At 38.4% G+C, this 18,170-nt stretch overlaps 1 protein-coding gene across 1 annotated transcript in view; it reads right to left on the minus strand.

Moving 5' to 3' along the window:
- Nucleotides 1-330: 330 nt before the first annotated feature.
- Nucleotides 331-18,170, minus strand: part of smad3a (SMAD family member 3a) — a 29,677-nt gene continuing 11,837 nt past the window's right edge. The window contains exons 2-8 of the mRNA XM_024295728.1: nt 9,481-9,674; nt 9,095-9,229; nt 8,115-8,240; nt 7,137-7,349; nt 6,865-7,002; nt 4,266-4,410; nt 331-2,331 (exon numbers count right to left, since the gene is read on the minus strand). Coding sequence (XP_024151496.1) covers nt 2,208-2,331; nt 4,266-4,410; nt 6,865-7,002; nt 7,137-7,349; nt 8,115-8,240; nt 9,095-9,229; nt 9,481-9,674 — 1,075 coding nt within the window. The 3' untranslated portion in view covers nt 331-2,207. The remainder of the gene's footprint in view (nt 2,332-4,265; nt 4,411-6,864; nt 7,003-7,136; nt 7,350-8,114; nt 8,241-9,094; nt 9,230-9,480; nt 9,675-18,170) is intronic.

Here is an 18,170-nt window from a genome sequence, read left to right on the forward strand (position 1 = left end):
ACAGCAGTCATGCCTGTGAATTCACTGAAAACAATAGTGTCTGCTGCAGGCCTGTAATTACTGCAAATGCTTCTGAAGAGAAAATGATTTACCCCAGACGAGGAAATACTTAAAGCCTAAAAGAATAGACCGGTTTTGCACGCTAACATTTCTTCAGAACTATTAGCTGCAAGTTTAGCTAACAAAGTTTGCTGAACCATACAATCCAGTTCAGATTTTAAATGTGTCTTTTCAGATTAAAGACTACAATTATCAAAGGAAAATAATGAAAAAACACAAAAGTTGTGACCCACTCTGACTTGTCTTTAAACAAAGCTAGACAGTGACATGTTTTAACCACAGGTTATATATTTTATTAAGAGACCAACATTAATACACAACATAAGCATTCACTTTTTTAGGCAAAAACTATCTCACAATCAAAATCTAAAAAAAGACAAATTCAGATCAGAGAAGCGTAATTCATGACTAACAGTGAACAATTGAAACAGGGAGAAAACACTATAAACTTGCAGATTTAATAATAAAAATGATGAAGTTGTCTTTCCCTCTGGGTAATTACACGAGTCATGGGGTTAAAGACCTCATCATCGAAGTTTAAGGACACTAGAAGCAGTTGGACTCAGACTGGTAGATGCTACAGTCTGCGGTCCTTAAATCAGACGGACGTGTGGCAGGATACCAGACTTACATCTTATCGCTCAGCACAAGCATCAAGAGTAAACCAAAACACACAAAAAACAAAAGAATCCAAATGTTGTTCGTGTTCACCCGCTGAGCGTTTGTCTGAATGTTCAAACCAGAGGGAAGTCGGCCCACTTCCACCGCAGCAGCAGGGGGTCACAAGGAACAAAGCTACCACTACGCTCTTCTATTTCAGTGACGCTTTTATCGCCGCGCTGCTTTAGCTTTGACGTCCTGCTAGGAAAAAAAAACATCAACAACAAAAGGGTTGTCGTTTTAAAACCGTTGCATATGTACAATTACTTTTCAAAACTGAGACGTTAAATGTGATTTTGCAGATTTGTACATGCATGTATGAGTTTATAAACAGTTCCCTTTGTGAAACGCTGAGCTTCGTAGTCAGACTGCTTCAGCCCAACCAGCTACAAAAATACAACCAGCCAGCGCTGATTCACCACATCATGCATAAAGTGGACAAAGTTCTCGTCTTATTTCATTAAAAAAATACTTAGTAGCAAAGCAGACTTTAAATTCATCATTCAGTTTATCTACTGGATTATATCTAAGTCATTTTCTTTGTCCTGTGTGTCTAAAGTCAGTATGGCTTACAAAAGGATCAAGGATCACATGTGTGCTCATTACAACACCTGAAATGAATCAGAAAAATACAGTATGTCATGTGTTTTAAGTCCTTTTCCGATGCATTTCATATATTATAAAAGAAAACAAAAAGTATTTTGCAAATCTACAAAGGTTTTTTTTTAATTTATGCAGAATCTTTTAATAAAGATGAGCATCAACTGTGCTTTGACAACAAAGTTTTTCTAAATATCCTGTTCCTCCTAGTGGCTTTTGATGAATTCCATCAACTTTAAATACTCAATAAAGTACTAATAATTTACACTTCCAGCATAACATTTTTGTTAGGATATGGATCCATTTTTAACATTGTTTTTTATGTATTTATAACACTAAACATCAGGCTATAAGTCTGTCTTGTTTGCTATCACAAATGTATACTAAGTTTGCAGTAAATGCTTTTATAGAGTATTTAAAAGTAAAATATTTTACATTCTGGCCCATTTGAGCAAGTTTTCCTAACCAGTCAAATCCCAAACACAGAAACAAAGTCAAGTAAGGGCTCATAATTACACATTTTTCAAAGGGAACAATGCATTAAAGTGTGAACAATTGCTTATTTCTATTCTTTTTTTATGATACTTGAGTGTAAAATGTATACAACAACTATAAACAATAAAAAAAACAAGAAATAAAAAAATAATTCTGCTTTTCCAGCTGTGAGATGCCAAAAAACAACAATGACCTTCAAAAAAATGAGATCCTCCTAAACTGATACTGCATTAATGCACTTGTCCCCTTTTGCAACTAAGAAATAAAAAAGTGCTACTGGCAGCGAGGAGGGACAAACAGTGGCTGGATGAGAGGCGCGTCGTCTTGTAGTTCTCGTGCTGCTCTTCCTATCTGTGTGTTCAGTTTCATGGTGGGGCGGGGAAGCCCCCCCCCTAGGAGACGCTGGAGCAGTGGATGCTTGGGGAGCCCATCTGTGTCAGCACCTTGTCGAGCCACTGCAGCGGGCCGTTCAGGTGGAGCTCGATCCAGCAGGGGGTGCTGGTCACTGTCTGCCGCCTGCCAGGCAGACAACAGATGGTGAGCATGCAGAACCAGCCGCTCTGGGTGTAAGTAAACACATCAAGTCCTGGAAAAACAAACAGCTGATCGATTTTAGCTCTGATATTGAACAAATGCTATAAAACGGGATCTATTCTGAGCTGCAGCTGAACTTCCTGGTATTTGGTAACACGAGGCTTCCACTTTTCTGTGAAATTATGGGGATTATTGTTGCACCGCGTCATTAAACTGCTTTAATAAGACAGTGAAGTTTGCTTTGTCTAGCGCTAGACCTAATCACAGAAGATGTTTTTCACATTTATACAAAACTAGAGTCACCGTCTGAACCCCAAACTTTAAAGGTTATTAAGCCTTTGTTTGTATAACAGATATCCATTGAGATTTAACTCTTTTCACCTGGAAGACACACAGTTCAACCTGTGTTCACTGAGCAGCTCCACTTAAGAGCCTTGCTCAAGGGTTTACAGTGGCGTTAACAAATGCCATTATTGGGCTTCTGTCCCATTTGGATTTTTTCATGTCAGAATTGGGACTTGAACTAATGACTGTCCAGCTAAAGGTCCGTGTCAGTGACCTGTAGGCCACCCCTCCACATAAATCAGATGGATTTCTGCTCATGAGTGTTGATTTTCTTTCTCCACATCACAGCATGCCTGCAGCCTCTGTAAGGGTTACTAAAGCAATGGTTCAAGAACAGAACATTTAGCAATTTCTAAGAACTTTTGTTCCAAAATGACACATTTAAAGAAACAATACGGCCCAATCTGAATGCCAATGAGATCAAAAAATGGAGTACTATTAAATCAACACAATTCAAGGTTTGAACAATAAAGAGACAATAATGTCGTCAGAAGGACAAAATGCACATTTTTAATCTACAGTTTTTTAAATTGCAAAAAAGCCCAAATCCAGTGTATTCTTGAGAATTCTTCAGTCTGATATTTGAAGAGGACTGTTCTTTATAACCCCTTTTCAAACTTTCATTTGTGACATGATTTTATTTCTCTTTCCTCTATCTTTACAATTCTTGTGTTCATTCGGACCTCAGAATGGACAGGACATACTGGGGCTGATTATGAGAACAGTGGGGCTGAACTATTTAAGGAAGCTTTGATGATTGAGGGTTTGGATCCAGATGTTTCACATCTTGAGGCAGTAATAAAAATAGCTGATTAAACAGCTTGAAGGTCTCATCGAGCTGACTGAAACACAGAATGATGCAGAAGGTTTGTAATAAAGTGAGCAGTGCCTCACCTTCTCTCCCAGATGTAACACTAAAAAACAGTTTCAAATGCTTTGTTACATCAGCTACTGTAAAGTATTCATTCTTGTGAACTGAATGACAAGAAGGTGGAGGGACAAAGGAGCTAAAGCAGATCTGTAGTGAAACAGAGAAAGTTAGGTGGAGGTGGAGTGGAAAGAGGCCTGTCTGATCACGTAACCTGAATCCTGTTTTTTAAGTGTCTCCACATGTCAGCGTCTGGTCTGGACAGGAATGGAGAGCAGCCGCTCGCAGCACAAAACTCTCCCTTGTGGAAATCTCACGCAGGCCCAACTTTAGGGCCGATCCTACGCTCCCCTTTAATTACATTTCCTCCTCTCGTACTATCAGTGAGTCAGACGCTGTGAAGAGTCAGACTGTGTGGAAAACAGAGCGCCAGAAGAGGGAAAGTCTGACATCTTTTTGACACAAAGCATGTGTGTTTAAAAATAGTCTGTCACGACAAGTGCGGCTTGTCTGCTGAGGAGACTTCCCTGACGTCATGCGCTGGATTCACCAGAGTGTGAGAAGGTGCCTGTGAGCGAGGGTGGCTGGATGTGATTCACAGTATCTTGTCTGTGTTTACTCAACTGCCCTCTAAAAGGCTGAGTCTTTGCTCATCAGCACCGATTAGTGCTGAAATGGCAGTAACAGTTGTCCTGCAGCTCACCTGTATTCAGCTCCCCAGCCCTTCACGAAGCTCATGCGGATAGTGCACATCCTGGTAAGCTGATACACGGCCTCGAAGCCCTGGTTGACGGACTGAGCCAGGAGGGCGGCAAACTCCTGGTTGTTGAAGATCTTCAGGTTACATCCTGGAGGAAACACAAGGAGCATTTCTATAAAACAAAACTCCCTCTCACTTCTGAGGCTTTTGTTAATCTGACAGTGTTTAACTCAAACTCCTGTTCGGAACTAAAATTACTTCAGTAAATAGGATTGCGGCTGTAAACTTAAAAAAACACATATCAACCAATAAAGTAAACAAACCACTGTGCAAAGGAAAAAACAATGTGTATTTTCCCCCCACAGTGCATGTTAACAAGGGAAACCAGCCTCAGAATAGTGGTGCGGTGAATGATGTGGGCTCTACCAGTCACAGTTGTGATGACACAACCAGAGCACATCTGTTCCAAATCATCCAGTTTACAACAATCAACTTCAATTATTCCACATTTGGAAAAACTCCCAGCATTCCGTGTTTTATCGCTAATATTACAAAAATCTTTCAGGCTGATTGTTTTAGCAGCATTTATGCCTTCCTGTTATTATTTTGCTGAATATTCATCTCAATTACTCATTCAGACACAGACAGGAGCGCCATCCTATATTTTTTGGAGTATAAGTCATGTTTTTGGGCATAGTTTGGCCAGGGATGCGACATACTCAAGAGTGACTTATGTGGGATTTTTTAAAACATAAATTAGCTCATATATTCGCAATTTCTCAATAATAACCAGTTGCCCTTTAGCAGTTGTTTCCCACTAACAACCACCAGAGGGCACTGTAGGTGAGTGTATCAGAATTTGCTACTGACATTAATGCAGAAGAAGAATCACCGTCCAAAACAAACATGGAGGAGAATGTGATCGTTTTCCTCCTGAACTTAATATTTTTCTTATTTGCATCAATACATTATTACTCTTGTTTTTATTGTTTCCTTCCTCTGACTAGTGCGGAACAGCAACTCACACTAGGTTACAGAGACGCAGTAGTTCTGCTGAAAGTGCCGTCATCCAGACACAGTTACTGGAGTAAAAGGTAAAGATTACCTTAAAAAAATAAAAAGAAATTGACTATTCGCACGACATTTTCTAAATATGTGCGGCCAGTAATGAACTCTTTTCTTGGTCGTACCCAGAAGGTTTTATGGAGACATGCTTACACATGCTTTTGTAGACCTCTTCAAAATAAATACATAAATAAATAGCTTTCACAGAAGCTCCTCCCACGCGTCATAAGAGCATCTAGTTTATAAACATGTTTTTGGACAAGCATTGAGCATCGACTTTGACGCACCACGAAAAAGAGGCAGTGGATGCAAATTTGACGACTCGCGTTTAAGCGAACAATTTCAATGAAAAGTCTTTGCAAACACGCTCAGACCAGAATTTTGGCGTTCTGCGTCTGGAACGCATGTAATTGCTCATTGATACACAAGTTTTTAGGTCAAATCACGGGCTCTACGTACAAATGGGGCGGTCATTGATCGTGTGCTAAATGTTCAACCTGGTTCAACTTTTTCACACTGAATCGTAGCAACATGGATCTGTGACCAATCAGGGACTCGGGTTTGGTAGAGACGTGTGGGTGGTGAATGCTTCAAAACATGGAGGTACCAACCATTGTACACATGATCACAAAGGAGACGTTTAACAATTGACGGATATTTATTGGAAAAAACAGAGCTGTAAAAACAAAAAACCTGGAGCAAGATTTGTGTGATTTTCACTGCTTTGACTTCATTCTGAGCCTCTTCCTATTGTAGGTGGCTAATCGTAGGAGTGATAATAAACAGGAAAAACACAAAAGAAGAAGAATCTGCTTTGTACTGCTACCTGCATGTGTGGCGCTGGTCCGGTGTGAACACTACCAGCTAGATGTGCATTCATGAAACTGCGTAGAGTGCGTTCTTGAACGCGTGTGCACATTACGCCGAGCTTGGCAGAGTTGTTCAGAAGCGTTGCACTCTTCTCCCAAAAGTGCAACTTGTACTCCAGTGTGTCTTTTAGTCCGAAAAATACAAGGACCCATCTTTGCTGCTACTGTTCTGAATGAGACAACATTCCATTTTTGGTGCTGACTGAGTCAATGAAATCTGCTCTGCTCATATCCAACCTTATGTATTAAAGAACACGGTCTGGTCAGTGATTCATGCTCACATTACGTCACCCTAAGCCACAGGGATATTTGAAACAAGCCAAAGCATTAATTACCAGTCTTAGTCATAGTTCTATCCAAAAGTGTTTTCTTTTTGCCTCCAGTCACCAACACGCTTTCAAACATGTCATTACTACAGCAGCGAGATGTAATAGTACCAGTGAAACAACCACATTTCTATTCTGATATTTTAAACAGTATTGTGTCTATTTTGCAAAACTTTTATTTGGATCACAGAGATCCTATCCATCTGTTTACCATTATCTGCTTAAAAGGAAAAGTACACATGCGGAAGAGATTGGTTCAGACTTCTTCAAAGTCTCCTTTGCTCCAATGATAGTGCTTCCTTATGCCCCCTTCCCCTCAGTTTCTGGCTTCAAGACACAAACCTGGAGGGATCTTGCAGACTGTGGCGGGGTGCCAACCATAACGCTGATTACAGTTGGGACTCTGAACAAATATAGCGCTATCACTGAGACACTCCGCAAACACTTCTCCTCCGATGTAGTACAGCCGCACGCCCCGGCCTTGGAGACAAACAGAGAAACAATAGAAGTGTGAGATGAAAGCCACGATGACATCAGGAGCAGCACAGACAGAAAGAGTTTTATCAAACTTGAGAAAATAAATAAAAACCTCTGGTCTGGGTAATGGGCCTTACCAATGTGTCTGCGCGTTAACTCCACCGCCGCATTGCGGTTGACGTTGGACAGTAAACCAAGGCAAAAGCGCTCAGAGTTGGAGGGGTCTGTGAAGCCGTCCACTGTCAGGGAGGGCTGAGAGGCGTGGAAAGTCTCTCCAACTCGTTGGTTCAGTTCGTAGTATGAAATAGAGCACCAGAAGGCCGGCTCACAGTATGTCACTGGCTGAAGGTCTTAAGTGGAGAAACATACGTGCAGTTGGTTTATATCAAAGTTAAACAGAAAGAAAGAAAACAGACCTCTGTACGATTAACATTCAGAATGCAAAAGCCAGCAGAATGACAGGCAATGAATATGTTAATAATAAAACACGTGTGCTTCACACAAAATGTGAAATTAAGGAAGGAAAACTGAAAAACAATCACTACGGAGAGAGGCAAAAAAGAACTGAAAAAAGAGGATGTGTCACAAAATGTTACACCCATGTTTACCCGAAGCTTTCAGCAGACAAAAGGCGGGAAGTCAGCGCTCACTGATGGGATGCCAGGAACTAAATGGCTAAATGACACGCTAATCTGTGGCTGTTTTCACTTGGTTCTACTGGTTCTGGTCATTTTCTCCACAGCGTGGAACAATCTTTAATGACTTCTCCATCTTGCCTTTGAAGTCCAGAGGAGAACTCGTGTTTTTGAAACCGGAGAGCTTTTGTTATTTCGTCAGAAAAGCCTCTTTGGAGTTTTCCCGTTCGAACAGAATAAGCGTAGGATCTTGTTATTAGTGTTAGTGTGGGTTGAGTGGTGTCTTGGCCTGTTTAATAGCTCAGATGGTGAGCGAGAAGACAAAGGTTTCATTCATTACCTAGTTTCCGCTAACAAAAACGGTGCTAAACCAAACAAGAGAATTCCCTCTGGGGAGGAACACTCTTGAAAGATTTTCCACGTAAGTAAAGACAGACAGGGGAAAAAGGAAAACACACTTCAACACACTCACACAGTTACCTAAATTACTGTGTGTGGGTGAAACGGGGTTAGGTGACAGGTTTGGGGAGCTGGTGTCCATGCTGTGGGTCATCTGGTGATCGCTGGTCTCCCCATCCTCGCTGAGGTAACCTGGTGGGGGCGTTTCTGAGACAGATCAAAAACAGTCAGAACACATTTAATCACATTTTCATCTCAGAGACCTGATTGAGGTTTATTGAGTATCTGGATTGAAACTGAAAAACTAAAATCAACTTTAATATTAGGCTTCTGGATTCACCAGGTCAGCAAGAATAAAAAAATCTGCGTGAAACCAGAACTTTAAGTAGTAAATGAAAGTCACGTTGGATAAAAACAAGTGACACATTGAAAGACCTAATAGCAAATTTCTGAAAATAAGTAATTTCCTGTGCGTGTCAGAAAAAACTCTCACTTCCCTGATTTTAACTTTCTTGTTTAAAACACAAAAAGAAGTGAAACATTGTTAAATCTATGAAGAAAAAATCATATGAATCAGTTCTAAAATTCAATCCAAGTTAATAATCAATTGCTGAATCACATAGTTCGTTTTATGATGGAAATGATTCCGGAATTTAACTAAACAAGAAGAAAAAACTAAAATATATGTAATAGAGTCCTACTTCTTTATTTCTTTCTAAAATTGTTGCACAACATTTTTGGGTTCATGCAGTTCAGCTGTTGCTGATCAGCTGTCGGTTGGTCGTTTTGTTCCAACTCCAAGAGTCACTCCACTTAACTATATCTTACTATAACTAAATATAGTTAAGAGTGTCAACTGAATAAAGAAACAGATTGAGAGACATTGAAGAGATAATCATCAAAATAAAAGGGTAAGAATATCACTTCTTGACTCCCTCTTTGAAGACCTGCTGTTCATCTGTGCAGGTTTTTTGATCAGGCCTTAAATCTTCAACCTGAATGTGACAAACGTGATTTGACAGACTTCAGACGGGACATCCGTGTGATCAGAAGCCAGGTACCTGGTATGTAATTGCTTTGGGGCTCAATGCCAGCAGGGAAGTTGGTGTTTTCAGGGATTGAATGGCTGTAGTCATCCAGAGGAGGAAACTCACTGGGGATTTCAGTGTGTCTGGGCACGAGCACCGGGGGGAGAACTGTAACAAGGACAAAAACATGGGCATACACTGAATTACATCAAAACTACAATGTGATCAATGGAATATATTAAAATAAAATAAACAACCTGTTTAGAAAAACAAGGATTAAACTCTTAACAGGAAAAATGTGTAGTATAAGGAGTATATCTAGCGATCAATCTCCCATGAAAGGTGATAAAAATGGCTCCTGGTGTTTCATGTTTCTTTCTGAAAATAGCATGTGATATTTGCTCCTGAGGCTGTCATACCTGGTGTTTCCACCCTTTGATAGTGGTATGGGTTAACACACACTTCATCTTTCTTTGTATGGAAGGCGTACTCGCACAGCTCCACCGCTCGCAGCTCGTGGTGAGACTGCAAGTCGGGCCAACGCCACAGCCGGCAGTAGATGACATGGGGCAGACCTTTTCTGTGGGAGACCTGCAGACGGCCATCTAAAGACCTTCAGAAAGAAGAGAAAGAAAACAACTGTTCAGAATAACCTTCTGTTACGCTTTCACAAAAAACTATAGATAGTTCTACTTTTATTCGTTTTTTAAACATTAACTTAATTATTTCAACTTGAACACACAACGCGCAGGAAATTTAAAAAGTAATGGGAAAATCACCTCTTTCAGAAAAATTAAGATGATTTTCAACAGTTTTCTGTGGAAGCATGACAACTTTTTGAAATGCCGAAATTGTTCTCCTCTTTTCAACACGTTAAGGGACAATTAACCCATTACACTCAGTTAAAGGATTCACTTATCCATCTAGTATTGTTTCTTTTAAGACTGTTAAACCCTTTCTTTTCAGATCTTTATCAAATCTAACAAAAAGCAGATAAAAAACGCTTTTTTCAGGCAAGCTGAAAGTTAAATCTGACATTTACAGTATTAATAAATTCCTCCACATTCCTCTTGAGTTGCTTGTCTATAAGTAAACACTCTGAAATAAAGCTGGAAGGCTTTCCTAAACTTGCCTCAGCAAAAGAAATAACAGGCGCCGTCATGATTTTGCCTTGTATTATAATAGGGATCTTGTATTTAAATTAAGTCAGAATTAATTAAAAAAAAAACCAAAATGTTTAAATTAGGATTGTTAGAAATCACCACAAAGTCCTTATAAATGCCTCACAGTGTGCTATTGTTGTTGGATATGGCTTCAGTTGCAATAAACATCTATAGTAGGTCTGCAAAATAGATCGAAAATGTTTCAACATTGCGATATCAGCTTGTGCAATACATGTATCAGAAATGATGGAAAAAACACAATAAATGGTTACCTTAAATGTGCACATGCATAGACAGACTATCAATCACACTATCAATCTTGTTCTTTATTGATGTCCATAATACGTTTGACCAGTACTACTAAGATATAGCATTTGTTCTATTGTGCATTTTTCTGACATACAAGTTCTTCCCTTCCTCCTATTGAGATAACTTGCAGTATTATTTAAATAAAAAAGTTGCAGTAAAAAAAGAAATTATGTTTTATTTATTTTTTATTTTTTTTGCTATTGGTTCATGTCAAGAGCCAAGAGAAACTATTCAACCCTGTTTTGGAAGATTCCTTGTTGTTGTTTTTTAATCTTTTAATGTACAGTATAAAGAGAGGGTGCTGCAAACTGGAAAAGACCAACAACGGTCCACATGTGTTGATTTTGTTGTATTAGAGGTCTTGAAAGAGAAACAGTAAATATTTAACTTCTCCCTGTGTGCATCACTTGCAGGACAGAAGTTGTCACACAAAAGTAAAGAAATAATCCGTTAACCCTTAAAATACATATTTAACATATTTGCTAATTTACTACCTGTTTTCTGATTGTTTACTTTTGTAAAATATATCGTATTTTCTGTCAATGGAAATTCTGCTTAAAGTCTGCTCTTTAGACGCAAAATTTCTTCTAAAGCAGTTTGTTTTTTGAATCCCTAAAAGGATTGCCAGGCCAAATAGTCTAATAATAAACAACTGGAGATTAGGTTGCATGGTCCGTAACAGGGATGTCATTGTGTTGTATAACATCAGTCCTCATCTGGCATTAAATGTTCCTGCTGTGATGATTTAGGTCAACAGACAGCAGTGAGTTCCCATTTACATCACAGATTGACAAAATGGGGTATAGCTTCTAATCTGGGACTACAATGACCCAACATTAAAAAAAAAAAAAAAAAACTCAACTCATTATCTTATGCAAGAGGCAACAGACACATATGTCCTCCTATCTGTCTGCCTCACCCATGCACTCACACATGAACATAAATACTAGCGAAGGGTCAAAGGCTTAAAGCAAAGCCCTTTAGAAGGACAAGTGTCTTCATGAATAAAACCATGGCCGTGTGCTGTTTCACTGCTGAAGTTGTCCTTTATCTGGGTCAGCTATGGTACATCCAGCAAAGTGCTGCTTTCATTTTGTATTGCAGTTGCTTTCTGTGGCTTTTCTTTCACACCTCTTTGCTGCATAAATTGCACCACCGTGATATGGCAGAGCAGTTTTCTTCGGAATTTGAGTAGTCTTCGAGCCACTGTATAGTCTTGCATGAAGGCAGAATAAACAGTGTGGAGTCAATGACCAAACACAATCACCATGATGGAGGAGCTGTCTATCAGCTGATTCTTCGGTCCTGACTGAGACTTTGCAAGTTTATGGCACTTCAGTGTTGTTACACCCTACAGCTCTATACACTGATAACAGGAAGAGCTACAGCTTCACATCACATATTTTTCAGTGATATACTGACATTTATGCTGACAACATGTAACATTTGTGTCACATGTTATCATATGTAGCTTTATACGAGTTAACATTTTCTTGGAAAAAAAAAAACATTCAACATCTTATGTGTGAGTTGGTAAACTAATAAAATACTAATATCAAGATTGAGACTATGAACCATACATTTAAGTTATGCTGAACATCCCTTCTTAGAAAGCTACACAACATACGTCAAAAGAAACCTCACTTTTACAAGAAATTGTTAAACTGATCTGCATCTTGTGTTTTTTTTTTTTTTTAACAGAATTTTACAGAAGGAAAAAAGCAGGGCAAATTTTAGCTAAATAAATTATGGTAACTGTTTGTGCAGGTGCACTTGTGACCACAGTTCCTCTTATTTTCCTCTTGCAGCTTTCCTGTGTTGGTCACAATTTTTCATGACCAATTGCAGCTATTTCCTTTTAAGAGATTTCTTAATACCAGATCATTTCTGACTGACTGCTGCAGCCATTTAAACATTCTCTGTCAGGAAATGACCTCGGAAAATGCCTTTAAATGAAGCCACATTCTTACTGTTATGAAAGTAATAAATACAATTTTAAAACTCTGTTCTATCAAACTGAAACAGTTTGTGTTGTGTAATTTGAAAGAGTTATTAATTCAAGAGTGATGCTGACATGAGGGATACGTGCACTGTGGTAACAGTAATTGCATGCAGATTTTTTGAAGAAAAAAACATGTTTATTTTATCTCAGCAGTAGAACTGTGTGGTTTCAGTTGAGCAATAAATGTAGCAAAAGAGAAAATATTGTTAATCATGTTTGTACACCAGAATTGTATGAGGGTGCTCATAACATAACTTCATAGGTAAAGATAATCAGAAGATCTTTTGTGTATTCTGTACCTGATTCAAAGACAATTGAGAAATAAAAAGAAATGTTACAGTTCCTCAAAACAACCAAAGGGGGCAGGTGGCAAAAGAAAGCAATTTGCAAATTAATATTATATATTAAAACATCTTCATTTAAATCAAAAATAAACATCTGGTGTAAACACTTTTTTATGTTTATTGTTCTATGTTTTATTAATGACAACTCTTTTTTTTAATCTGTTGCTAAAATCAATTAGAACTTAAGTTTGTACACTATTAAAGACCCACTTCAATGAAAATCGTGATTTTTTTCCCCTCATGATGGACATTTGTAAAATAATTAAGCTGTGTTTCTGAGTATCTCTTTATTCAAATTGTGATGAATAAAACGCAGATGTAAAAATGCCATTGGGAAGCTGTCAAATGTGATATAGAAACTGAAATGGGCGGGCCAAAGTCCCTGTGCTCCGCTCCATTCCGATGATCCACTTGCAGACACGTAGATCCAGATACATTTTCATTTTTCTTATCCGAGCTGGCATCTGGCTCAAAACTGTATGGCTGGATAGCTCCGATATTGTTCACTATTTCTGTTGCACTGGTAATGTTAGGTTGAAGGAACTAGAAACTAGGAGAGAGTTTAAACAAAGGGATGATGGGATATCAGCGGAGGTTTACCTCCAAGCCAACATTCCCGCCCACAAGTTTCTGATGAACTCCTGCCACTCTGCACAAACTATATCCTAAAATAGCCCACACAGGTTCTTAGATTTTGGCTAAAAGCAACATAATCATGATTAAAAGACAACCTGAAATGAGCTTATGCTAAAGTGAAAAAAATAATTGGAATATAGATTTTTGTTTTACTATGGGGAAATTGTGTCAATGCCTTTGTGCTCTGTGACCCAAAACAGACGCTGAATTGACCTTACGGCCAACCAACATGTGTACTTGTATGGGGCTGGGGAGTGCAAACAGAGAGTGCACACACATATGCAGCTAAAATAACTTGACTTGACATGTATTAACAGATTAAGTATTCATTTCAGTGAAGGGACATTCTGATAAAGGACAAGGAATAAATACAGCTTGTGACGATTAGTGGATTCATCAATTGTAGATAAGTGTGTTTTTGCCTGACACACTAAACAGACTCAGACAGAGCAGATTGTGCTTCACTAAGCTAAGAAGGAGGGGGGCACATCAACCACTAGGAGGTATGCTTAATTTACACTGAGACACACACAAATACAATGCATGATCAGGATAGAAAAAGGTGGTAAACACAAACTTCAAACTTCTTTCCGCTTATATTCTAATGTTAATGACAGATGTAATAGAAGTCTCTGACAAATCTAAAATACAACTCTGTCTAAAGTTTTCCAAAACTATCAGAAGATGTTTATTTGATATTACAAATTATTTTGTATATTTTTGGTGCTTAAAGGTAAATGATAGGTATATGTGACAACTTGTTCTTAAAAGCAAAACAAAAAGACTGTGTAATTGACAAAGAAAGGGGCTGCTGCCCAACAATAGGTCTGGAGTGCTGAAGGCACCTTAGACTGAACCCCTCACCCCCCTTCCCCGCCCTCTGTCTGCTCCACCGTCCCTCTGTTCCCACTGCCAAGCCTCCAGAACTGAATGACGGCTGGGTCATGGGCGGGTGGGGCAAGGAGGCTGAAATAGCCTTTGTGCTTTTCAAAAAGTCTGTGGTCAGTTGGTCAAGCGATGACTGTAGGCTGTAATCACATGAGATGGAGTAAAGATCTGCAGCCCATAAAAAGCATCAGTTTAGAAGACAATGATGTCAGATTTATGTCATTTTTTGCTCTGTCCTTCAACAAATCTGACCACTTTGGGATTTTCAATGGTGAAAATTAGTCAGATCATCAATTAGTTCATGAAAACTATTCTAGGATACAATTTGTAGCTATTAGTTCTTGGGTTATCAGTGTACCCCCATTTATAAATAATCTATTGGGACCAGGATTCCAAACTTTATTATATGTTATAAACATATTGGCAACTGAGTGAGAAATAAAGTCTTAATGTCAGAAGACTATTCAGCAAAAAGTCGAGGAAATTTTTTTAAAAAGTCATACATTTATAGTAATGCCTTCCCTGACATAATTTTGCATATAAAATAAGTATATAAAATAACTATTATCTAACAATAGGATACTGACAATGGGGGACATCTGATAAAACTGCTATAACATTTTCACTGAGTTTTTCTTAATGCTACTCCAGAATATGAAATAAACAACTTTCAACAAAAACTGTTTCTATTTATCTTTTGGTATTACATTTTCACCTATAAAACGTATCTTCAATTCTAAATTTAGAGCATATTTTAGCCAGCAAATGCACTTCAGCAACAGTGAGACTCAGACAAAGAAACATATTCCATACACATCTCCAACTCTCTCTGGAAAAGTCATTAGACTTCTAGCTTTCAACAAAGGTGGAGATGGGAGGGGGCTGCCATTGCATGTGAGCCAAAAGAAGGTTTCACTATGGCATGTAGGTGATATCACACAGGGCTGAGGTGTTCTGGGACCAGTGAAGGAAGGGCTAATGTGAAATACAAAACCAGACCATCAGTTAGGCTAGATGACGAATAAGACAGATTGTACTCAAAAACTAGGGGAAAATGGAAGACGGAAAACCATTGGTTTTATGGCTAATAGGAAATGAGCTAAGCAGCATGGCTCTCTCTGAAGAATAAGGAATGATCATGAAAATTCAGGATTTAGGTCACTGAAACTCTTTGGTTCTTTGTATACAACCCATTTCTTACAGTGTCTAAAGTGTGGAAAATCAAGCTTTGCAGACTCTGCAGAAAAATCCATTTATCATTTGTCTCAACATACTAAAGAATCCTCCAACTTGTTTTGTTCAAGAATTATCTTTATCTATTACAAAGAGAACTCCACTATAATGAAAGTTGTGCAGAAATAATCATGACCTCTGAATTCGGGGCCAATGAACCCACAGATGCCACACAGCAAGATTTAGACTTTGATTTTTTTCTCTTCCATGCTATCAACCGTTCTATTGCTGTACACACATTCAAATGTTGAATATTAATCCTTATACCATGGTCCGGTTGACAACATGTGACAACATGTCGCAGCACGTATCAAATAGTCTGATCTAAAGAAAAAAAATAAAAAGAATAAAGTACTAAAAATCAATTGACTATTAATTTATTTTGTAAGTGACCATGGTATAAGCGAGATATTGCCATTTAAAGTGTGCATTATTAGAAATGAAAGCACTTCATAGAAGCAACCATCTGAAGGATGGAGGATGGTTTAGGCTTCCACGTCGTGTGTTCATTTCTTATGAAGCACACTTTGTCAGGCATTATCCAGTACTTATTTCTAGTAATTTCGCTAAATGAAAATAAGACTGCTTGTACACAGTCCCAAATTAAATCAACAGCTTCATTTCACAGCTCAGTTGCACACATGTATTGTGTGCTCAGCTTTTAAACCTTATTGTATAACATTTATTTAAAAAAATGCTAGTATGCTAGACAGGTTGAAGAGATCCCCTAGCTTTATCAGTTGAAAAAAGATGGATGTATAAAAGATTGGGGGACCTTTCTGTGTGGAGTTTGCATGTTCACCCCGTGCATGCCTGGGTTTTCTCCAGGGACCCCCCCCCCCAACCGTCCAAAAACATCCTCCGTAGGTTATTTGGTTACTCTAAATTGTCACTAGGTATGAATGCGAATGTATGATATGAGAGTGTGATTGTGACCCTGTGGCAGACTGGCAAACTGTCCAGAGTGTACCCTGCCTTCGCCCATAAATGGCTGGGTTAGGTTCCGGCAGCCCCGTGACTTCAGAGGGACAAAACGGGTTTAGAAAATAGATGGGTAGTACAAAAGATTGTTTAAGACATATATTCAAATTGCAAAATATGAACCAATAAATAAAATCTTTATTTTGAAATATTATGGGACTATATTCTCAAAATCTTTAAACTGACCAATGTGACATGTCAAACCTAGTAATGTGCCAAGAACTCAAACGCACACAACAATTATGGGGTCCAGATGACCACCCATACATTGATGTGCGATCCCTCGCATGGCAAAAGTGGACAAAGGTGGACAGGATTTTATGTCTGCCACGGACACCAGTGAAGATAAAAAAAAAATCCTTGAAAAAAAGTTCAGCGTGCTGTCTTGTGGGGTCCAGATGACCTCACTTTTAATGTAAACATGCCTAGGATAGCACAAGGGTTACACCAGTGAGTGAAGAAAAGACGGACAACTGGTTGAGTCAAACCACAGTTATTTAGTTTGAGTTGATTTGAAGCTAGCTTTTAGTTTCCTGGTCATTGCCAACACTAAATAAAAGAACTATGACCTTCCCAGAAATTGGAAAATAGGTACAACATGCTTGGCATCTCTACCTATACAAGCTTCCATAATATTGTTGAGGATGACAGTGTATTGAAATGAATTATGGTATGTGATAAATCGTTCACTACACAAAAACATTACGACACAAAAATTCAATGAAGCCTGATGAACTCCAAAACAATACTTAAATCGACATTAAAGGAGAAATATGGCCAAAATGTATGAAGGATATTAACTTCATCAATTTAAACATGTATTTGGACATTGCCACAATACTACTGTGAATTTCCTGTTTTTTTGTTCAACATGCAGTGTAAAAAAAAAAATAAAAATGAAAGTGCAATAAAAATTAAAACTCAACTATTTCTATGAGCAAGGTCTTTGGACTCCTTGGGTAGTTTCCGAAGCAGCTCAACTTGTCTGTTTGTAATATTAAATTAAAGTAATATATATATATATATATATATATATTTATCTTTCTTTTCTTTTTTTTTTATTTCATACATGCACCCAGAAAACACAAACATTAGCTTCTATTCTCATATTTTACATAATGGTTGCATGCACGGTTGCACACTGGTATAGTGGTTAGCTCTCTTGCCTCACATTGAGAAAGTCCTGTTTCAAATCTCAGCTTCGTCCTTTCTGAGTGGAGTTTGAATTCTGCTTGTGCATAAGTGGGTTTTCTCTGAGCCTTCTGGCTCGACCCCATCATGCTTAATAGATTAACTGATTAATTAAAATTTTCCTTCAATTTAAATCAAAATTTAAAATTGACACATATCAAGCAGCAACCATGCATGAGAGCGTAAGTGTTTTACGCCTCGTTTCCCCAGAGCGGTCTGGTACAGGAGGAGTAGTGCAGGACGGACGAGTTCATTCTGGTGAGTGTTTCCACTTAGTTAAGACTGAGTTTTCACGGCGCATGTGTGTTGTAGACTGCTAGCATGTCATTGTAGTCTGACGACTAGAAAAGCAACAACAATGC

This window comes from Oryzias melastigma, linkage group LG3 (genome assembly GCF_002922805.2).
Source record: "Oryzias melastigma strain HK-1 linkage group LG3, ASM292280v2, whole genome shotgun sequence".
Taxonomy (NCBI): domain Eukaryota; kingdom Metazoa; phylum Chordata; class Actinopteri; order Beloniformes; family Adrianichthyidae; genus Oryzias; species Oryzias melastigma.